This window comes from Stenella coeruleoalba, assembly GCF_951394435.1.
Source record: "Stenella coeruleoalba genome assembly, chromosome: X".
In the NCBI taxonomy this organism is placed as follows: domain Eukaryota; kingdom Metazoa; phylum Chordata; class Mammalia; order Artiodactyla; family Delphinidae; genus Stenella; species Stenella coeruleoalba.
In genome coordinates this window covers 56,536,588-56,561,148 of record NC_137152.1, presented here as the reverse complement: position 1 = coordinate 56,561,148, position 24,561 = coordinate 56,536,588, and the positions used below count along the sequence as shown (strand labels likewise).

Sequence of the window (24,561 nt, the reverse complement as noted above, 5' to 3'; positions counted from 1 at the left end):
TAAATACAAATCAATTGGAAAATCAGTCAACCAGAGAGGAGGTGGTCCCCAGCCAAGATTTTTATTCACATCTCTAAAACAGGCTGAGGCGGTGATCCTTTATTTTCATAGGTGCACATATCCCCCATGAGCTGGAAAACAAGTTCTGGGAGGCCTCTCCGCTTTGGAGGTGATGATGTTCTGCTCTGCCGTCACTTTCCACATATAGGTTTACCGACTCAACTTTCCAAAGGATCACTTTTATACCCCGCCAAGGTTTCCAACAGACAGAATTGCATGAGTACAGCATCTTGATTTACCAAGATGACATTTTCATGGCACTAACCGGCACCTATGGTCTTGCACTGGGTCATTCTGAATTCACGTAGTGGTGGTGGTAGTGGCAGCTACAGCAGCCACAGCACCTGCCACTCTCACAATACTGCTAAGCATCTGTGGGTCATTGCTTCTATCATCATGTTCCACCCCCACTCCGGGCGCACCACCACCACCATCACCACACACACACACACACACACACACACACACACACACAAGTGACACGGAAATTTAACCAAGAAGGCCAAGCAAGAGTATGCCACCCCTTTGGTGTCCAGCCTGGCAGCCACAATGCTAGGGAGGAGCAGGGGAAGGAAGCCAGGCTGGGAGACTTCTTATGCTGGCAGTAGCGATAGAGCATTGGGGACACCAAGCTATGCTGAGACCAGGTGCTTGAATATCACAGAGCCAACGTGAAACCACTGCAGAACTATTTTTATGGCTCCTCCAAGGAAGGAATCCCTCCACCCCACTCCTCGGCTGTTCACGGGTGGGCTCAGTGGCGCTTCACTGCAGGATCCACAATGATGGCTGATACAGTGGTGTTTTTTCCTTTCACGGGACCTTGAGCTACCGTGGCAGCTGTTGGCACTTCCAGATGTTCATGACACACCCTACCTTCGGGGCTCCACAGTTAGAGGCTATGCCTTTGGCTCCAGTAAAGGTCTTCGGGACCATAGGGACTGTAAGCCAGGGTGTGCAGAACAAGTTGGCAGTGCTGGGACTGGCACTACTTGCTAGCTACATCAGGATGGCATGGTTCATAGATTGTGCCTGCCAGGCAAATTTGTCCTGGAGAATTTCTCTTCCAGGAAGCACCTAGAAGCTGAAAGGAATCTCTATGACCTTCTGTGGCATCCAAGGCCCAATCAGGATGTACTTTGAGGGGAACAGGGAATGTTAGCACTTCGCTCTTTCGTGTAAGAGAGCGAGAGTTTGTCTCCAGTGCAGGCCTAAAATCCCAGCTTCCATTTCCCACTGGTGTTTGGGTGGAGGAAAATGGAGCAAATGGCTTTCACAACTCTAAATCATTATACAGATGTAAGGCTGTATTATTCTTCCTACTGCTGCTATTCCCATTACCCTGGATTTCCCGGCCCAGAATTTTTGTCTGAAAAAGAAATGTGGAGAAAGCTCATGGACCAAAGAACCCGGAGCTGTGACTCCAAAGCGGCTAGGAGGCATCGCCCAGACCGGCAGATAGACTGCTCGAGGCTGAGCTCCACGAGCTGGCTGGCTGGCAGGCATGCAGCACACTCCTGTGATGTCACCTCTCCAGTCACTTGTGCCTATCCCTCCACATGGAGCCAGCAGATTTAGGCACAGGAGGGGAGAAAAAATGAATCATAGGCTATTTTAGAAATCGCTTCGATTCCGTTTGAGACTGCAGTAGTCCCTTGCAAGTTAAGACCAGAGCGCCCGAAACATCAGGGTAACATCCTTTAAGTGCTGATATCCTATAAATGCCAGAAGCCTGGGGGATTAATTCACAGCCTCAGGTTCTAATTCAGGCCAGAGGCAGGAAAGTGGTAATTAGTGGTTATACTTAATTGTCATTGAAAGGCTTTCTGATAACAGGGGGGATCTATATTCCAAGAAAAACAATATAGTTGACAATTTAGAGCTAAAAACTAAAGTCAGCGATCCGTTTCAGCACATGCCCAAGGCTTCATAGAAATCCTTTGTTCTGCCATTGTTCCCAGGTGAAGAGTGAGACCCCGAAGCCCGGTGTGATGGGGCAGCAGCTGGGGAACTTGCTCTAGCCTTAGATCACACTAGATGGGCCTCCTCCCCATCTTAAAATTGTTCAGAGGCTCCCCATGGCCTCTAGGGTAAGACCATGGTCTTCTAGGCTCTTGATAATCTGGCCTCTGACCATCTCTGCAGCTTCATAGCACACCTCCCACCCCTGTCCCTGACCCTCATCCTGTGCTCTGGCCACAAAAACTTTGCAGGTGCCTTTATACATCCTGCTCTGTTCCTGCTGCCTGGAACATTCTCTCTCCCTTTGCCCTTCAAGATGCCACCTTCTCCGTGAAGCCTTCCATGCCCTCTCTTTGTATGCCCTCAGCACTCTGTACAGACTGGTATTATATGGGCTTGTTGCTATGGACTATGATGTGTTTGTCTCCATATATGCCTTCCTTGCTAGACTGAGCGCTCCTTGAGGGCAAGAACTGTGTCTTGTTCTCCTCTGTGGCCCCAGCACCCAGCATAGGGCCTAGCCCACTGTAGACATGGGGAGGGGGTGCCACATCCAAGATTTGCAGATACTAAAGGCTCATGGCAGCAAAGCAGCCCAAGCACCAGCTGTCCAAAAGTGATCCCTTTTATAATTTTTCCCAAAATGTGCCTCATGTACCTCTGCGTGAGAGACAATTTGAGGTGACACAAAGACATTTTTCATTTAATAGTCATATTTATTTTAATGTATGTTTTAAAATCTAAGCACAACCTTATTGTTGTTATCATTATTGTTATCATTACTTAGGATAAATGAGGCCAAAATAAGTATTAAAATGTTTAAAGTAAGTTGATATAAAGAAAAAGAGTTACTATGAATACAGATGTTAAGTCAATATGACAACATTCCTGAAAGGGGTACTCCTATAATGAAAGTTGGAACACTTTTCAGCAGTCCTAAATTCACATCTCTGTTCCTCTATGGTGCCACTCAGCCTCCAAGGGTTCTGGGGTCGCCCCCAACATTCCTCCAAACTGCTGTGATGCTGACAATCTTCAGAACTTATTTGCCACTTAGCCTGGTGGCATTGAGGCTCTTTTTGTAAGCATATGTCAGCTTACCTCAACCATGTTTCTAAGGGCTTTAAGAGCAATGGCCAAGCTTTAAGCCTCTGTGGCCTAAATGGGATAGTGCTTTATCAGCTGCCCTGTAGCTCTAGAGATGTTCATTCCTTCAGTGAATATTGATTGATCAATTCCTGAGCGCTGTTGAGGGGGCTAACAGTAGTGATAAGCAAGACAGACACGTCCCTGCCCGCATGGAGATTGTGAGGGGAGACAGACAAGTTAGCAAATAAGCACGCAGGATATGTTCAGTGTGCTAAGGATATTGAAGAAAATAGAGCAGGATGATGTGACAGAAAATGAGTGACTGGGGGTGGCCACTTAGACTGGGTAGTCATCAGGCCCCTCAGAGGTGACTTTTGGATTGAGACCTGAGTGATGAGAAGAGTCAGGAATGACAATATCCAGGAACAGAGCATGCCAGGTGGAAGGAATAACACGTGACAAGAAGGGGGAGCCCGAAGAGGGAAAAATGATTCGTGTGTTCCAGCAACATAAAGAAGCCCCGTGTGGCCAGGACAGAGTGAGCAAAGAAGGTGGTGGCAGACAGGAGACCAGAGACGGGGTCAGGCCCTGCAGAGCTTGGTGGCTAAGTAGTTTGGATTTTATTCCAGGTGTGATTGGAAGCCATAGAGGGTTTTGAGCAAAGGAGTAACGTGGTTTGACCTGAGTTTTAACGAAATACTCAGGCTGCTACATAGAGAAAAAGGTGTAGGCGACAAGGATGAAAGCAAGGAGACCAATGTTGAGGCTATTAGAGTTGTCCATGCAAGGGGTGACAGTGGCTTGGAGTAAAGTTATAGCAGTGAAGGTTGAAGGGAAGTGGGTGGATTTGGAAAATATTGTGGAGGTAGAATTGACAGGACTTGCTAATGGATCGATAGGGAGGTTGTAAATGAAAGAGCAAATAAGAATGACCCCAGTCAATGTCATGAAGAAAATAAAAAGCAAAAGGGAACTGTTCTATATCTGTACTGTCCAATATGGTCACCACTGGCAACGTGTGGCCATTTACATTTAAGTTATTAAAATTAAATTTAAAATTCAGTTTCTCACTTGCACTAACCACATTTCAAGTGCTCAGTAGCCACAGGTAACTAGTGGCTACCATATTGGGCAGCATAGATATAGAACATTTCCATCATCCCAGAAAGTTCTATTGGACAATGCCACTGTACATTAAAAAGACAAAAGATTACAAGAATAAAAAGACAAGCCTCAGATTGGGAGAAATTCTTGCAAAACACATATCCAGTAAAGGACTGTTAGCCAAAATATACAAAGAACTCTTAAAACTCAACAATAAGAAAACAACCCAATCAAAAAAATGGGCCAGTGATCTTAACACACACCTCACCAAAGAAGCTGTACAGGTTGCAATTAAGTGTATGAAAATATGCTCACTATCATTCACTAAGGAATTGCAAATTAAAACAATGAGTTCCACTACATACCTATGAAGAGCTAAAATCAAAACACTGACACCACCAAATGTTGACAAGGATGTTGGAGCAACAGGAACTCTCATTCACTGCTGTTGGGAATGCAAAATGGTACGGCCACTTTGGAAGACAGTTTGGCAGTTTCTTCCAAAACTAAACATAGTTTTAACATACAGTCCAGCAATTATGCTCCTTGCTATTTATTCAAATAAGATGAAAACTCATGTCCACACAAAAACCTGCACATGAATGTTTATAGCAGCTTTATTCATAATTGCCAAAACTTGGAAGCAACCAAGATGTCCTACAGCAGGTGAATGGATAAACAAACTATGGTACATCCAGACAATGGAATATTTTTCACTGCTAAAAAGAAATGAGCTATTAAGTAACAAGATGTAGAAGAACGTTAAATGTGTATTGCTAAGTGAAGGAAGCCAGTCTGAAAAGGCTACATGCTGTATGATTTTAACCATATGACATTCTGGAAAAGGCAAAACTATAGAGACAGTAAAAAGATCAGTGGCTGCCAAGACTTTGGGGAAAGGGAGGGAGGGATGAATAGGTGAAGAACAGGATTTTTAGGGCAGTGAAACTATTCCATATGATAGTGTAATGGTGGATATGTAACATTATACACTTTTCAAAACTCATAGACCTGTATAACACCAAGAGTGAACCCTAATGTAAACTATGGACTGTACTTAATAATAATGTATAAACATTCATTCAACTGTAACAAATGTACATTCTAATGAAAGATGTTAATAATAGGGGAAATTGCCTCTGAGGGGAGGAGGGGGACAGGGGGGTATGAGAGCTCTCTGTACTTTCTGCTCAGTTTTTCTGTAAACCTAAAACTGCTCCAAAAATAAAGTCTATTAATTAGCAAAAATAAAGCCTATTAATTAGCAACAGGGACTTCCCTGGTGGTCCAGTGGGTAAGACTGCGGGCTCCCAATGCAGGGGGCCCAGGTTGGATCCCTGGTCGGGGAACTAGATCCCACAGGCATGCCACAACTAAAGAGTTCGCATGCTGCAACTAAGAGTTCGCATTATGCAACTAAGAGTCCACATTCTGCAACTAAAAGATCCCGCATGCCACAACTAAAAGATCCCGCATGCTGCAACTAAGACCCGGTGCAGCCAAAATAAATAAATAAATTTAAGAAAAAAATAGCAACAACAACAAAAGACTAGAGTGCTCACCAGCAGCTAGTACTGGCAAAGAATAGACACTCCATAAGTGTTGATTGAATAAGTGGATGAATAAATGAGTCAGTCAATGAATCAATAGAACCCAAGCCTCCTGGGTCCCAATTCAGTGCTCCTTCTTCTTTTTTTTTTTTTTTAACATCTTTACTGGGGTATAATTGCTTTACAATGGTGTGTTAGTTTCTGCTTTATAACAAAGTGAATCAGTTATACATATACATATATCCCCATATCTCTTCCCTCTTGCGTCTTCCTTCCTCCCACCCTCCCTATCCCATCCCTCCAGGCGGTCACAAAGCACCGATCTGATCTCCCTGTGCTATGTAGCTGCTTCCCACTAGCTATCTACCTTACGTTTGGTAGTGTATATATGTCCATGCCTCTCTCTCGCTTTGTCACAGCTCACCCTTCCCCCTCCCCATATCCTCAAGTCTGTTCTCTAGTAGGTGTGTGTCTTTATTCCTGTCTTACCCCTAGGTCCTTCATGACATTTTTTTTCTTAAATTCCATATATATGTGTTAGCAAACGGTATTTGTCTTTCTCTTTCTGACTTACTTCACTCTGTATGACAGACTCTAGGTCCACCCACCTCACTACAAATAACTCAATTTCGTTTCTTTTTATGGCTGAGTAATATTCCATTGTATATATGTGCCACATCTTCTTTATCCATTCATCTGTTGATGGACACTTAGGTTGCTTCCATGTTCTGGCTATTGTAAATAGTGCTGCAATGAACATTGTTGTACATGTCTCTTTTTGAATTACGGTTTTCTCAGGGTATATGCCCAGAAGTGGGATTGCTGGGTCGTATGGTAGTTCTATTTTGTCGTTTTTTAAGGAACCTCCATACTGTTCTCCATAGTGGCTGTACCAATTTACATTCCCACCAACAGTGCAAGAGGGTTCCCTTTTCTCCACACCCTCTCCAGCATTTATTGTTTGTAGATTTTTTGATGATGGCCATTCTGACCGGTGTGAGGTGATACCTCATTGTAGACAACTACTTTAAATTTTTAAAGAATATCATGTGGCACGTCAATATGTGGAGCTAAACAAAACAATTTTGGAAGCAAGATGTGGTCACGGGCTCCCAGTTTGTGATCTCTGGGACAGCTCTGCTTTACACCCACGGCACCTCATTTCATTCTCAAGTATCTTGGTTTCAACAATAAATTATATCGTCACCCTATCTCTGATGTACAAGATATACAGGCCCACATGGAGATGGGAAAGTATGGATGGGGCACATGTAAGCTAAGGTGTTAAACTTCATTCATAGGTGGTCGGGAGCTGCTAAAGTTATTTCGGAGCAGAGGAGGCACGTGGTCACAGCTAGAATTGTGCAGGGGACAGCTCCAGAGGTGCGAGCACCAGTTAAGAGGCTGTTGCAGTGACCTGAGTGATGAGAACTGGTAATAAGGTGGAGACAGGGGAACAGAAAGGAGAGGACATATTTGGGAGACATCTTGAGGTTAGGCTTGGCAACTCATAAGATGTGAAGGGAGCTTGAACTAAGAGATGAAGAATCAAAGATTATCCAGAGATTGTGAGCTGAAAGGTTGAAAACACCCAAACCATGATCCAAAAAATTAACTTTTGCTTTGCAAGAGTTAGAAGAATGAAAAGACAGGGAATTCCCTGGTGGTCCAGTGGTTAGGACTCTGTGCTTTCACTGCCGAGGGCCCAGGTTCAGTCCCTGGTCAGGGAACTAAGATCCTGCAAACCACATGGTTTGCAGCCAAAAAAAAAAAAAAAAAAAGGATGAAAAGACAAGTTATATACTGAGATAGAATATTTGCAAATCATATGTGCAACAGCAGATTTTTATCTAGAATATATAAAGAACTCTCCAAACTCAACTGTAAAAAAAATTCAATTAACAAACAACATGAAGAGGATATACAGACAGCAAATAAGTGCATGAAAGGACATTCAACATTATTGACCATTAAGAAAATGCAAATTGAGACCACAATAAGAGATCCTTACACACCTATCAGAATGGCTAAAATAAAACCTAGTGACACCACTAAATGCTGACAAGAATGCTGAGAAACTAGATCTTTCATACATTGCTGGTGGGAATGCAAAATGGTATGGCCACTCTGGAAAACAGTTTGTCAGTTCGTTATAAAATTAAACATGCAACTACCATAGGACCCAGCAATTGCACTCTTGGACATTTATCCCAGAGAAATGAAAACTGTGTTTACACAAAAACTTGTACGTGAATGTTCATAGCAGCTTTTTGTGTAATAGCCAAAAACTGGAAACAGCCCAGATGTCCTTCAGTGGGTGAGTGGTTAAACAAACTGTGCCATGTCCATACCATGGAACAATACTCAGCAACAAAAAAGAAGGAACTTAATGCACCCAATAACCTGGATAGATCTTTAAGGGCAGTGTGCTGAGTGAGAGAAAAAAAAATCTCAAAATGGATTATATACTGTATGATTCCATTTAGATAACATTCTTGAAATGACAAAATTATAGACCTCGGGACCAGATTAATGGTTGTCAGGCTTACAAATAGGGGGTGGAGGGGAGTTAACAAGGTAGCGTTGAGATCTTTGTGGTGATGGAATATTTCTGTATCTTCTTGTGGTGGGGGTTACACGAACCTATACATGTGATAAAATTTCATAGAATATACTCTTACACACAAACACTCATACACACACACACACACACACACACACACGAGTGCATATAAAACTGGTGAAACCTAAATATGGTCTGTGAATTATACCGGTGTCAATTTCCTGGTTTTTATATTAAATAATAATTATGTAAGATGTTTCCACTTGGAGAAACTTGGTGAAGGGTACCAAAAAAGGAATGAACTACTGATACACTGAAAAATTTGCATGAACCTAAAAATTTGCATGAAACTCAAAGGCATTATGCTGCTTGAAAGAAGCCAGTCTTAAAAGGTCACATACTATTTGATTCCATTTATATGACATTCTGGAAAAGACAACACTTATAGTGATGGAGAATAGGTCAGTGGTTGCCAGGTGGTAAGAGGGGGAGGGGAGGATGTGACTGCAGGGGATTTTGGTGGGTAATGGGACCAGTCTGTTTCATGAATCTTTACGTGTGTTAAAAATCACAGAACTGCACATACCAGAAACAGTCAATTTCACTGTATGTCAATTTAAAATTAAAAATTAAATCAGATAGGGCTTCCCTGGTGGTGCAGTGGTTGAGAGTCCGCCTGCCGATGCAGGGGACACGGGTTCGTGCCCCGGTCCAGGAAGATCCCACATGCCGTGGAGCGGCTGGGCCCGTGAGCCATGGCCGCTGAGTCTGCGCGTCTGGAGCCTGTGCTCTGCAACGGGAGAGGCCGCAGCCGTGAGAGGCCCGCGTACCGCGCAAAAAAAAAAAAAAAAAAAATTAAACCAGATAGGCATGTGGGTGCTGATTTGTTTTTCTTTCCTTCCTTTGTTCCATTCAGCCATTTATTCAGCCATTTATTGAGCACCTACTATGTGTGAGACACTGTGCTAGACTTTGGAGATCAACCAAGAGTAAGGCAGCCCATGTCCCTGCCCTCATAGAACATCCTTCCTGTTTTAGAGGAGAAGTGGTCAGTAGGGTTTGGAGCCCAGTATTTCTGCTTGGGGAAGTGGGACAAGGAGAAGACTGTGGAGGGACCAAGGGAGCAAACTTTTCCTTCCTAGAGCCCAGTCCTGTAGGATTTCAAGTGATTGCTTTTCCAAGATTCTTAGACCTGAGGGCTGGGGGAAATCCCCAATTCGTATTTCACAGGTACTCATGAGAGAAAATGCTAGGAGGGTTGTGCCTTGCTAAGCGGGGGTGGGGGGTGGGGGGTGGGGGGTGGGGGTGGGGGGGAAGAAAGGTTGGGGGCAGGGGAAGATCTGATACAGTTAGTGAGATGCGAACTCTGAAAAGTGTTGCTGGAATGTGTGTGTGTGTGTGTGTGTGTGTGTGTGTGTGTGTGTGTGTGTGTGTGTGTGTGTGTGTGGCTTAAAACAATCAGGGCTGGGTTCAGCTGAGTGGTTCTTCTGCTGGTTTTGGCTGGGTTCACCCAGCACTGCAGTCAGCCAGCTGTCAAAGGCCTCACTCACATGTCTGGTGGGTGGCTGGTGGTTGCTGGCATAACTGGGCCAGATATCTCTCACCATCCAGCAGTCTAGCCTGAGCTTGTTCATATGTTGGGGGTCTCAGGGTTCCCAAGGGCAGCAAAAGAACTAGCTCCAAAATGAAAGTGCCTTTTCTTAGCAGCTTTATTGAGGTATAATTCACATATGTTACCTGAATTTGATTTTTGTTTTCTCTCCTGTTTGTAGGGAATCTGAAGCATGTGGTCTAGTTGACAAAAAGAGATCAGGTTTCCAGAGCTGAGGAGCAGTGCCTGTAATGAAGACAGCGTGTTTATGGGAGCAGTGTGTGGAATTTGTGACTGCAGGGGAAATTTGGAGGAATTTTACTTCCTGAAAATTTCCAAGGGGCACCAAGTGGCAGCTGGCCTCCTGGGGTGAGGCAGGCAGGCACCCCAGAGGCCTCAACTAGACCTAGGGGAAGACAAAGATTTCCAACACTTAAAGTGTTTATTTTTTAAAAACACACAGATGCCGTTTTTAATCTTTGAAAATTATTTTTAAGCAAGTTGGGGAGGGGGTATTTTTATTTTCTTAAAGGAGACAGATCAGAAGCTGGAGGAAATCATGGAGATTTGATTGCCAGTTTGTGGGGCGGGGGGAGCTGACAGGCAGGGTTTGGGCCTCAGGACCATCCAGGTGGAGCCTCGGGGGGTGGGGGAGGGGGGCTGGTCAGCAGACTGGGAGGTGGGGAGAAACCCACCCGTGTTGTTTTCAGGATTGCGGATCTATTTTGTTTTTTAATAAAATCTTTGAAAACCTACCTCTCTGTGCCATTGTCCTCATTGTAAAGTACCACTGACAGCACACACAGTTCTGAACATTTCCTCTCACTGAAGTATCAAGAATAACCCTCCTGCTTCCCTGTTCTGCTCTGACCCAGCCTGGGAGGCTGACTCTGAGAACTGGATCCTGCTGAGGAACTAGTGTGTCTCCACTAAGTCCTGGGGACCGTAAGCCAAGCTCTGACCTGTGCTGGGGCCTGCCCAGGGCTCACGGGAATACAGGTGCTGCAACCATGGAAAGGGTCTTGCTGGCACCCCACGGAGGAGCTGTCCCTGCCTGCGGAGCCACTCAGGGATAGGAAGAGCAGGTGGCATGTCAGAGACAAGAGGGACATCTTGATGAATCGAAGCTACTTCCCGTCAAGTGTAGACAATCAGCACACTTGATGAAAATGGGATACAGTTGTGATGCATTGGTGTTACTATAACCTCAAAGGCGAAGGAAAGATGGCAAAATGCAGATGGGGGTGTCACGAGAGAAATGAGGAAGCAGAAGGGACAGCCAAACGTCACGATTTTGGAATTCGATTCGCCAAGTATTTATGCAGCTCCTACAGCTACTGGGACTTGGATGGGAGACAAGGACACAGCCCCATCCTGGCCATCTAGGAACTCCCAGACAAGGCAAAGTAGGAGGGAAAGAACCAGATCCCAACATGCTTCGTGCTCTGTAGCCAACATGAATCCCGAGCTGTGGGAGCACTGGGGAGATAGCAATTCGCCCGGCGGGGGCGGCATCCCAGAGCGTTTCAAAGGGGATGATATTTGAGCTGGGCCTCGTAGGGTGAGTTGTATTTCTCCAGGCTACTGAGGGGGGAAGGGCATTCGGCAGAAGAGAGTGGAAAAAGCCTTGAACGTGTCCTAGGCTGGGAATAGCCAAGCTTTTATTAAACAGCATCGGGGCGCCTGGTCGGCTAGGAATACCAGTCACTTCAAATGCCCACTATCCTAATTATACACTCTCGGCTTAAGGACAGTTTTACTTATGCCAAAATGAAGGGGGGTTTAAAAAAATAGAAGAGGGAGGAGGCGCTGAATGGGGCAGGTGGGGTGTGGGGAGGCCAAGGAAGGCAAATGAGAACTCTGAATTCCCAGCCTGCAAGGGACCACCCGCCAAGATTTGTGGTCTCAAAGGCTTGCTGGGTCCGGTATCCCAATCCTTTCTAAGGGACCCACCCCCCCAAAATCATCACCCAAATTCCTGTGAAGGGCTCAGCCCTAAGAGGCAACCACCTGGTAAAGTGGTGAATACTACTGCTCCATTTTCCTTTCAAGGGGAATGGGCCTGAACCAGAAGGAGCCCTTTCTCACCAGCACTGGCCCTCATGGCTGAGCCCTAGAGTGAGCTGTTGAACCGAGGCCAGGCCTGTTCCTGAGAGACGGCATCACCTCAGTGGCCTTCAGGATTCCTTTTCATTTGATTCTTGTTGAAAACATTAGGCGAAAGAAAAAAATCCCATAGATGGAAGTAGGAATCATTTTCCATTTTTTACAATTAAAATTGAAATACCAAACAAAGGTGGTATTCCCAAAACAAGCAAGAGAGATCAAGAGTTGCTCCGGTCGGTCTAAACTCATCAAATTGTACACAGTAAATATGTGCAGCTTTTGATCTATCAGTTACACCCTCAGTAAAGCTGTAAAAAAAAAAGAAAAGAAAAGAAATACACCAAGATATTAACTGAGGTGGGCTTCTGTGGAGGAAGAAGGTATAAAGATGGTTTAATTTTGGTTCTTTCTACTTTTCAATATTTTCCCAATTTTCTCTAGTAAGCAGGGTCTAGTTTTGTAATTGGAAAAATAAATACATAAACTTTTTATTAAAAGAATTGATCTGCAGATAAAGTTACAGATCAAAGTAAATTCAAGACACCCACTGAGGAAGAGTTTGTGCTCAGGCCCTGGGACTGTTCTAACCACCCAGGAGGTTCTGAGCTGGCAAGGAAGACTGATCCGGCTAGAGGGTTCCTGATTTACAATTCACTCAGCTGGAGAGGGTCTTTTTAGATAAGGTGGCTTGAGGGCGGGGCAACTTTGTACCCAGTGTGAGCCTGCCTTCCCTTCAGGAAACAGACGCCTTTGTGCCCGCAAGGACCAGCCATCATAACCATAATAATAATGCAAAGCAAGCATTGGAATATGCCCCATTTTAAAAATCGCTTTTATTTGGAGTATGTCACTATCCACCCTGCTGGGTGGGTATTATCTTCTCTACTTTATAGATTAGCAAACTGAGGCCACAAACTGTGAAGTAACTTGCCCAGTTGTCAGTGGCAGAGCCAGGAAGCCAACCCACCTGGAACTACAAGTTCCCTTTTCCCCCTGCCCACACTGCATGCCGCTGAAATATTTTTAAACTGTGACTTTGGAGTAAACAACTTTCTTTTTGCTTCCAAAGTCCAAGCTGGACCAAGCCTCATGCTGCTCTCCGGCCCTCCCCACACAACGACAACAGTATGTAGTTGTGTGCTTCTCAGCAAGTTACTCGACCTTTCTGGGTCTGTTACCTTATCCCTGTAAAGTGGGGCACATACATAAAAAGAAACGAAATTGAGTTATTTGTAGTGAGGTGGATGGACCTCGAGTCTATCATACAGAGTGAAGTAAGTCAGAAAGAGGAAAACAAATACCGTATGCTAACACATATATATGGAATCTAAAAAAGAAAAAAAAAATGGTTCTGACGAACCTAGGAGCAGGACAGGAATAAAGATGCAGACGTAGAGAATGGACTTGAGGACACGGGGAGGGGGAAGGGTAAGCTGGGACGAAGTGAGAGAGTGGCAAGGATTTATATACAGTACCCAATGTAAAATAGATAGCCAGTGGGAAGCAGCCGCATAGCACAGGGAGATCAGTTCGGTGCTTTGTGACCACCTAGAGGAGTGGGATAGGGAGGGTGGGAGGGAGACGCAAGAGGGGGGATTTGGGGATATATGTATAGAGATAGCTGATTCACTTTGTTATACAGCAGAAACTAACACACCATTGTAAATCAATTATACTCCAATAAAGATGTTTAAAGAAACAAAAACAAACAAACAAAACCAAAAAATATATATATATATTGTACATGCCTATATTTGCATAAAACACCTTTGGAAAGATACACAAGAAACTGGGACACCTCAGTTCCCTCCAAGCAGGGGAACCCGGTGGCAGGTGGCAAGGGAGTAAGGAAGACTTGCACTGTGTTCCTTTTTGTACCTTTTGAGTTTTGAACCATGTGAATGTATTGCCTGATCAAAAAAAGTAAATAAATATATTTTTTGAAAGCCAATGGAAAAATCCCAAGCCAGTTTCCCTTTGGGGAGGTGGATCTGCCTCTGTTGCCTTCAGTGTGAGTGGTCTCAGAAAGAGGGGTATATTTCCACTTCTATATTTAAAAGACTCTTTCTAAGGCAGAAAGACTTCTTTATAAGAAAATCAACTATTGTCGTTCAACAAAAAAGGAAGAAGGAGGAAGAAGAGGAAGACAAGGAGGAGGAAGAGAAAGAAGAAAAGCAAACAGCCATCAGGCCGAGCAGGTTTTGACATCTCTAAGCCCCTGCACAGAAAGCTCCAGCAACTCCTCCTCACCTGCCTTTGCTAAGGACGAGTCTCCAAACCTTCTCAGTGCTGGGCCCCAAGCTGACCAGCAGCACATATGCACTTTGGCCTCAGACTGTCTGGGTCTGACTCCCCTCCCTGTCACTCACTAGCTTTGTGACATTGGCCAAGTAAGTTACTTTCTCTGAGCCTTAGCCTCCTCATTGATCAAATGGAGATAATCCCTGTACTTACTTCATGGGGTGGTTTTGAGGGATCAAAGAGATCATGAAAGAAAGTACATAGTAGTGTACATATTAGCTGTCAGTATTAGACACTGTTCCTGCCCTAAATGAGAGCCCAGTCTAGGCAAGGAAGCTTCCTGACATTCTCTGGCTTCAGGAATTAGGGGAATAATATACAAATTCATGTGGCTGTGCATTGGTATGTTGTTCTGGGGCAAGGAACCATAGCTATTATCAGATTCTCAACACTCAAAGGGGTTTTCATGATTCCCCGAAAGGATGAGAGCTACAAATGTAGAGGTAAAGACAGACATATATAGAGCCTTCGAAGATGGGGGCCTTCTAAGACCCTCACCTTTTAGAGTCTCTGCACAGGCTAGTACTTCCACCTGGAATGCTCAGATCTTCCCCAGACTGGCTCCTTCTAGCCGCGCCATCTAAAGTAGCCACCTTGCTCTCTTTATTCCAAAACACCATTTATTTTTATACCATTTATCATTATCTTATTTTTATTCCTACACACACACACACACACACACACACACACACACACACACACAACCCCTAGGAGGGTGGGAATTTGGGCAGTTTAATTGTTGTACCCCAGTGCCTGGCATGGTACCTGGCACCTGTAATTCTCCATACATACCTATGGAATGGTGAAACTACACACTCAGACAAAGCAACGCCTCACGCTCTGGGTATTATGGGACACAGAGGCGGGACAGGCAATCTAGACTGGGGGCAGACATTCCTGGCAAAGGCACATGAAATTTAGGGAAGTGACAAGCAGTTTGGTGCTGCTGGAACACAGAATATTAGAAAGTATTCAAGCAAACCAACTATAAAAAGATATTTTTCAGACAATAGGACAAATTTGGACAGGGACTAGGTGATGTTAAGAAATTATTGATAATTTTGTTAAGTATGATAACAGCATGGTAGTTATATATTTATCTAAGCCCTCAGTTGTTAAAGATGCAAAGTGAAGTATTTACAGGTGAAATAATATATCTGGGGTTTATTTTAAAATACTCCAGAGGGGGAAAGTGTATGGGGGTGGAGATAACTGAAACGAAATTTGAAAAATGTCGATCACTGTTGAAGCTCGTTGGATGGACACATGGAGGTTGAATGTACTATTCTCTCTACTTTTGTGTGCTTTTAAATTTCCATAAGAAAAAGTTGTGATATATATTAGTGAATGACAGGAAGAACAATAGCAGGGGCCAGATCACAAAGGGCTTCCTGTGCCAGGTAGAGGAGGCTAGACTTAATCCTGCAGGTAAGGAGCCATCAAAGACTTTTTTTTTTTTTTCTTTTTGCGGTACGCGGGCCTCTCACTGTTGTGGCCTCTCCCGTTGCGAAGCACAGGCTCCGGACGCTCAGGCTCAGCGGCCATGGCTCACGGGCCCAGCCGCTCCGCGGCATGTGGGATCTTCCCGGACAGGGGCACGAACCCGTGTCCCCCGCATCGACAGGAGGACTCTCAACCACCGCGCCACCAGGGAAGCCCCATCAAAAACTTTTTAGCCAAAGAGTGGCTTGATCAGATTTGCATTTTAAAAACATCGTTGTAGCCGCTGGGACAACAGAAATGAGCCTGCTGAGGCCCAGCTCCAAAGTGGCTGACAAGCCTCTGTTTACTCCTGATGGATTGAGTCCTAGTGCCTTCCTCTCTCAACCTGACCACAGTGCCTTTCTTACTTGGTGAGGGGGGGGATGGGGGGAGGTAATGGAAAGACTTTACTTTATTTTTGGCAGTAGACGCTTGAAGTACAAACATTCAAACAATAAGATAATGGTTCCCTCATAACCCCATACTCAGCAATCACCACTGTTAGCAGTTTGGAGTTTATATCTCCAGACTTTTTTCATTTAGTCCATAAATTTTTATTGAGCACCTACTATGTACCATGCAGCATGCCAGGCACTGGGGTTATATCTGTGGACAAAACAGACAACAATCCCTGACCCCAGGGAGCTGGCATTATGCATATATGACCATTTGACTTTTTTTTTTACATGAATGAAATCATCCTTTCTGTTAACCTGACTTTTCTCACTTTGTTATATGCCATGGACAGCTTTCCATATCAATCCACAAAGAACTACCATATTATCTTTTATGACATATTTCAGACATACCAAAAAATCTGGATACCATAAAGTGGTCACATATGGATGCTCCAAAATTTGTTTAACTTGTCCCCTAATGCTGAACATTCAGAATGCTCTCATTTTTCCTTACAAATAAAAACACTGCACAACAAAAAAACTACTAGAGCTAATAAACAAATTCAGCAAAGTTGCAGGGTACAAGGTAAACGAGCAAAAATCAGTGTGTTTCTATATCCGGGAACAACCTGAAAAGGAAATTAAGAAAATTCTATTTACAATAGCATCCAAAAGAATAAAATAGTTAGAAATAAACCTAGCCAAAGAGGTGAAAGACTTGTATATCGAAAACTACAAAATGTTACTGAAAGAAAATGACACAAGTAAATGAAAGACATATGTGTTCATATTGGAAGACTTAATTTTGCTACAGTGTCACTACTACCCAGAGTTATCCACAGATTCAATGTAATCACAATGACCTTTTTGCAGAAATAGAAAAATCCATCCTGAAATTTATATGGAATCTCAAGCAACCACAAATAGCCAAAACAATCTTGAAAAAGAAGAACAAAGTTGGGGCATCCCTGGTGGCACAGTGGTTAAGAATCGGCCTGCCAATGCAGGGGACACGGGTTCAAGCCCTGGTCCGGGAAGATCCCACATGCCGCGGAGCAACTAAGCCTGTGCACCACAACTACTGAGTCTGCGTACCACAACTAGTGAAGCCCCTGCACCTAGAGCCCGTGCTCCACAACAAGAGAAGCCACCTCAATGAGAAGCCGGTGCACCACAACGAAGAGTAGCCCCCGCTTACCACAGCTAGAGAAAGCCCACGCACAGCAACAAACACCCAACACAGCCAAAGATAAAAATAAATTAATTAATTAATTTTAAAAAAGAACAGGACTCACTGTTTCTGATTTCAAAGCTTACTACAAAGCTACAGTAATCAAAACAGTACATTAATGGCACGAGTATAGACATACAGACCACTGGAACAGAATTGAAAGTAGAGAAATAAACCCACACATTTATGGCCAACTGATTTTGGACAAAGGTGCCAAATCTATTCAATGGGGAAAGAATAGTCTCTTCAACAAAGGGTACTGCAAAAAATTAAAAAATAAACCACAAAGTTGGACCTCTACCTCACACCATAAATAAAGATCAACTCCAACTGGATCATAGGGGACTTCCCTGGTCGTGCAGTGGTTGGGAATCCGCCTGCCAATTCAGGGGACATGGGTTCGATCCCTGGTCCGGGAGGATCCCACATGCCACGGAGCAACTAAGCCCATGCACCACAACTACTTAGCCTGCACTCTAGAGCCCACGAGCCACAACTGCTGAAGCCTGCATGCCTGGAGCCCGTTGCTCTGCAACAAGAGAGGCCACCGCAGTGAGAAGTTCGCGCACCACAATGAAGAGTAGCCCCCGCTCGCAGCAACTAGAGAAAGCCCATGAGCAGCTACAAAGACCCAACACAGCCATAAAAAAATTAATTTATTTTCTTTTTAAAAGTAGATCATAGACCTAAATGTAAGAGCTAAAACCATGAAACTCTTAGAAGAAAACATAGGTGTAAGTCTTCATGACCTTGGGTTTGGCAATGGATTCTTAGATATGACACCAAATGCAGAAGCAGCAAGAGGAAAAATAGATAAATTGGACTTTTTCAAAATTAAATACTTTTGCTGCTGCAAAGGACGTTATCAAGAAAGTGAGAAGACAACCCACAGAATGGGTTAAGATATTTTCAAATCATATATCTGATAAAGATCTAGTATCCAGAATGTATAAAAAACTCAGCAGCAAAAAGACACACAGCCCAGTTTAAAAATGGGCAAATAACTTGTTTAACCATTTCTCCAAAGACACAAAAATGGACAATGAGCAGATGAAAAGATGTTCAACATCATTAGTCATTAGGGAAATGCAAATCGAAACCACAATGAGTTGCCAGTTTATTCCTATTTGGATGGCTATAATAAAAATAAAACAGAAAATAAAAAGAATCTATGAAGATATGGAGAAATTGGAACCCTCATATATTGCTATGGGAATGAAAAATGGTGCAGCCACTGTGGAAAACTGTTTGGCAGTCCCTCAACCAGTTAAACATAAAATTTCCATATGACCCACCAATTCTAGTCCTAGGTATATGCCCCAAAAGAATTGAAAATGGATGTTCAAATACTTGTACATGAATATTCATAGAAGCAGTCTTCATAATAGCCAAAAGGTGGAAATGACTAAAGCGTCCATCAATGGATGAATGAATGAAAAAATTGTGGCATATGCATACAGTGGAATATATTCAGCTGTAAAAAAAGGAATGAAGTACAGATACATGTTACAGTACTCGAAAACATCATGCTAAGTAAAAGAAGCCAGACACCAAAAGTTGCATAGTGTATGATTCCATTTATATGAAACATCCAGGATAAGCAAAAGCATAAAGACAGAAAGCAGATTGGTTGTTGTCTGGGCACAGGGGGAAATGGGGAGTAACTGTTTAATGGGCATGGATTTTATTTTGAGGTAATAAAAGTGTTTTGAAACTAGGCAGCGGTGATGATTGCACAACATTGTGAATATACCAAATGCCATTGAGTTATTGACTTAAAAATGGCTAATTTTATGTGATGTGAATTTTGCCTCAAAGAAAAATTATTGCAATGAAGATCGTCTCACTTACACCCTTGCACATTTGTTGTATTATTTCCTTATGATACCTTTGTTGAAATGGAACTGCTGGATCAAAGGGCGTGGACATTGGGCTTCCCTGGTGGCGCAGTGGTTGAGAATCTGCCTGCTAATGCAGGGGACACGGGTTTGAGCCTTGGTCTGGGAAGATCCCACATGCCGCGGAGCAACTAGGCCCGTGAGCCGCAACTACTGAGCCTGCGCATCTGGAGCCTGTGCTCCGCAACAAGAGAGGCCGCAATAGTGAGAGGCCCGCGCACTGCGATGAAGAGTGGCCCCCACTTGCCACAACTAGAGAAAGCCCTCGCACAGAAACGAAGACCCAACACAGCAAAAATTAATTAATTAATTAACAAACTCCTACCCCCAATATCTAAAAAAAAACAGCGTGGACATTAAAAACAAACAAAACAGATGATGGATTTTCATCCCCGGAAGTGTTCATTGTTTGAATTTTGGTTGCTGTGATTTTATTAGTGAGATTGGACAAGTTTTTATATGCTTAGCAGTAAGTTATTAACTATCTGTCTCTTCCATTACACTCAAGACCTTTCCCACCTGTTCATGTCAGCACTCCTGACTGGCACATGGTAGGACTTTAGTCGTAGTGGTGAGGAGCTGAAGGGAAAGCAGTGACTGTCAGCTCTTCCTGGTTCCCCCAGGTGCCAAGGCTAGCTCTCAACGTCCAGTGCAGTTCTAACACACATTCCCCCAGAAGTCACCTAAACGCTGTTGGGATTCACACTGTGAGTGGCATGGAGGGCATGGGTTTGTATTAGTTGGAAATGGAGATAAAGACAAAATAAGGGTGAGAATGAGGGTTAAACTGCGAGGTGGGAATAATGTTTACATGTGTCTGTGAATGGAGACAAACAGAAGAGAAACCACCAAAATCACAGCTATATACTGGGGGCAGGGGGTGTCATTTGTCAAGGCCTTCTCCAGTCTTCCCTGGCTGGCTTCTCTGCCAGGCTTGTGGCCGCTGCCAGACTGGACTTCCTCCTCTGAAGGCACCTGTCAGCTCCATGGCATGGTCCTGGGGTTACCAGCCTAGAAGGCGGGAGAGAGGGGCAAATGCCATCCTTCCAACCCTACCCACTCTGTCCCTGAGTTACTGGGCTCTCCTCTACCAGCCTTCATCTGATTTTCACTCATATTCTTTTCTCCTTTGAGGAATATTCTGCAGAATCTGTTTCATATTCCACTCCTGAGCCCATGTGGCTAATCTCTGCCCCATCTCACTTCTGACTCTCCTGCCACTTCTCTCTCCCACACCCAGAAGTTGGACTCTCCAGCTCAGCCATTCCTTCATTCAGCAGATATTTATTGATAGCCTGCTATGTGCCAGGCAGTATACTAGTCATCAGAGATACAGAAGTGAACAAAACACAAAAATCCCTACCCTTGTGGAATGTGCATGGTAGCTGGACAGACAGAACAAATATAATATGGCAAGTGGTGATGAGTCCTATGCAGAAAAATAAAGCAAGGTAAGAGTTGAGAGTGACAGGATTGCTGTTTTAGATAGGGTGCCCAGGGAAGGCCCATGTGAAGAGGTGACATTGAGCCAAGACCTGAATGCAGTGAGGTGACAAGCCATGTGGCTCCCCTGTAAAGTGTTCCAGGCAGAGGGAACGGCAAATGCAAAGTGCCTGAGACAGGAACCACCTTGTCACATGTGGAAAACATCAAGGCCAGTGCTCCGGAAGCAAAGGGGATTGGGGGGAGGAAAGAGTGCAGAGAAGTAGGAGGGCCCAGGTCCAACAGGCGCTGTAAGGACCTCGACCTTTGCCCCTGGGGGAGATGGAGCACTGTTTGAGGCTCCTGAGTAGAGAAGGACGGGATCCCTCTGGCTGCTGCGTGGAGAACAGACTGGAGGGCATGGGGGAGCAAAGAGACCAGTCAGGAAGCTGCAGCAGTGATCTAGGTAAGAGACGACAGTGGCTATATATGTATAACTGAATCACTTTGGTGTACACTTGAAATTAACACAGCACTGTAAATTAACTATACTTCAATTTTTTTTAATTAAAAATGAGAGACAGAGAGAGAGAGATGACAGTGGCTTGGACCAGAGTGGTGGCTGTGGAAGTGGTGAGAAGTGGTTTGGCTCCTGGATGTACTTTAAAGAGACAGCTGACAATCTGCTTATCAGTTGAACATAGGGTGAGAGAGAAAGACAAGGTTTGGGGCCTGAGAAACTGAGTGAACAGAGGTGCCATTTACTGAGCTTGGGAAGCTGGTGTGGGTGGGGGTGGGATGGGGGACGGGGGATCAAGTGCCTTACTGGCCTGAGTTCAGGAGAAAGGACTGGGATCTCTCCTGGAAGCTTAGGGCTCAGCTCAATTGCTTGCTGGTGGGGGTGGAGGGTGGATGGACAGAATGGAGGCAATGCACATGGTTTACTGAGTAACAAACTGTACCAGGCTCCACGTATAATCTGCCCGCGCCACCTTCAGTGAGCACATCAAGGCTGAATTTCTTAACGTGGCATCCTTACTGACCCCATCCTGTGCTGCTCTCCTAGTTCCCATTAATGCCTTTGCACATGCTGTCCCTAGCACCTGGTGAATGCTGGCCCTCTGCTCAGATGTCATCTCTTCTTATCTCCCGCTTGATTTGATCTGTCTGCTTTTCTATCTCCCCCACTGTATTGGGAACTCCTTGAGGGCCAAATTGGCACCGTGGTCCCCTCTGAGGCCTTGGTGACCAAAACGGGGACGAGCAGGGGCTCAGCTCATGTCTGTGGCCTGAAGGAACAACTATGTAGGAATAGCAGCAGCCCTGAGCCCACCCCGATGGGTCGGGAGGCTTGACTTCCCACACAGGCATATGTGACAATGAGGAAAACAGGGCCAAGGAGGTGAAGTCAAGCTTGGAACTGGACTTGGATTGGAAGTCTGACTCCATCCCCCAAGCAGCAGGGAACAGGGGTCAGAGAAGAGTAATTACTCACATGTGTACAGCACTTGAGAGTTTATAGCCACAGACATTATCTCATTCAACCCTGGCACAGCCTCATGAGGTAGGTATTCTTACTTTTCCCACTTTACATGGAAGGAAACTGAGGCTCAACGAGCTAAAGTCACTTGCCCAAGGTCACACAGCTAGGAAGTGGCAGCCTCAGTTCTTGAACAAAGGTCAATCTGATGGCAGAGCCCCGGGCTCTGGACCTCAGACTAAGTCAGGCCTCGAGCTGGCTGGGAAGGTGACCAGTCGGGTCTGCACAGCCGTTTCCCCCTCCCTATCTGTCCCTCCTGTGTACCAAGCTGGTGGCAGTATGAATTGGCATTTACCCATCCCCTCAGACCAGGCGAGGCCAGGGCCAGACAGCCTGGGATTCAGATGCAGCAGGGATCATCCAGAGTCGAGACTCCAAAGGTATCACTTGGTAGAAGTTTGAAGAAAATGCAAAGAGGCTATGGGAACCTTCCTTCCTCTTCCCAAGGAAGGCTTCAGGGGTGAGCCCCATCAGGCTGGCTGAGAGTCTGTCCCAGCCCAAAGCCCCTTCTTTCTGGTTGGGCGCGGGGCCCAGAGAGTTCTTGGCTGGCAGCAGCTGGGCCCTTGCACCTGTGGGTCTGGCTCCCCTGCTTCACAAACACACGCCCCCACCAAGCTCGGTGCTGCTTCCAGATGGCCGGTCACTTATGCCTTCACCCCACTTTGGGCCTTTCTCTTTCTCATTTGATTTCTTTTCCTTGCCTTGTTTTCTTCCCAGGCATTCACCCTCTTGCTCTTTTGCTCTCTCCTTCTCTCTCCGCTGAATACATTTCTTTCTGCTCAGTCTGTCTGTCTCTTTTCCTCTGACTCTAACCAGGTAGCAATGCAGTGCTAGCTTCCTCCTCTGTAACAGTGTGAGGTTCAGATGAGGTCATCTTTCCAGGCCCCACTGGCTCTGACATTCAGTTTTGAGGAAAGGCAAGAACCTTGGGGTGGGGGGTAGCTAGAGAGCAAGAAAGGGAGACAGAAGCAGGCAGAACTGGATTCAAATCCCAACATCCTCATTTGCTAGCTGTGTGACCTCAGCAAGGTTGCCTCATCTCTCTGAGCCTCCTTCTGTAAAATGGGATTGATAATAATAGCGATGACTCAGTGGGGGAGAAGGGGCTGTGAATCGACCCTGCTCACGGGTGGGAAAGTCCTTTAGGAACTATAAGGGGCAGGTCCCAGCAGACATTACGTTACTTAGCAGACAGTGAGGCCCACTGGTCCCTAGCAGAGGCTCTGGGGCCTGGTTTGAATCTTCAGGCCAAAACTAACAGGGTGTAGGACACAGGCAAGCTGCCTAACATCTCTGTGCCTCAATTTTCCTATCAGAAAAATAGAGATGAGGTAACAATAGTAGTCGCCCAGCACCTCAGGTTGTTGCGGGGATTCGAGGAGAGAATAAATATGGAACACTAAGAACAGTGAGGGTCTGTCACCTAGTAAGTGCCCAGGAAACGTTACCATTGATGTTTTTCATCAGAGCTGGGAGGGATAAAACTCTCCTGAGGTGGCATTCTTTTTTTTTTTTTTTTTTTTTTTTTTTTGCGGTATGCGGGCCTCTCACTGTTGTGGCCTCTCCCGTTGTGGAGCACAGGCTCCGGACGCGCAGGCTCAGCGGCCATGGCCCACGGGCCCAACCGCTCCGCGGCACGTGGGATCTTCCCGGACCGGGGCACGAACCCGCGTCCCCTGCATCGGCAGGCGGACTCTCAACCGCTGCGCCACCAGGGAAGCCCCTGAGGTGGCATTCTTAGGGGTGCTAGGCCACTGCAGGAACATCAGCCATGTGCTCATCCAGGCTCATCCCTTTGCAGGGCTTCCGAATATGTTTGTTCAGATCATACCCCACACAGGGACCCCTGAAATTCAGCCTGTGTTCCTCCTGCAAAGCCGCGTGCCCCGGGGTGAGGGTTGTGTAAATCCCAGAGGGAGCAGCACCTGTTACTAATTGGTCCTCCCAGAGGAGGTGCCTTTTTGTGATTGGCACAAGGAGCCTGGATGTGCTGGCGGAGGGCATTGTCTCAGTGTGGAGCCAGCAGAGGGACCTTGGGTCACTGGGCCTGTGGTCCTCTCCTCGTGGCTGGCAGCAGAGTCTGCACCCTGACCCCCTGAGCTACCTTAGATCCTCCATCTGTCTCCAGCTCTGATTGCTGATCTCCAAAAGGATAAGCGTCTGTGGCTGTGGGGATCCAGGGAAACCTTTCCAGTCCCCCAGGTTGTACATGTGAGATGCACCCTAACCACATTCACACAGCCATGTTTGTCTGAGCCAACCCC

The 24,561-nt window shown here is 45.4% G+C and overlaps 1 protein-coding gene across 1 annotated transcript in view; it reads left to right on the top strand.

Annotated features, from left to right (window-relative positions):
- Nucleotides 1-10,381, top strand: part of HDAC8 (histone deacetylase 8) — a 244,890-nt gene extending 234,509 nt beyond the window's left edge. The window contains exon 11 of the mRNA XM_079911615.1: nt 10,101-10,381. Within this exon, the coding sequence (XP_079767741.1) occupies nt 10,101-10,123 (23 nt within the window). The 3' untranslated portion in view covers nt 10,124-10,381. The remainder of the gene's footprint in view (nt 1-10,100) is intronic.
- Nucleotides 10,382-24,561: the final 14,180 nt, after the last annotated feature.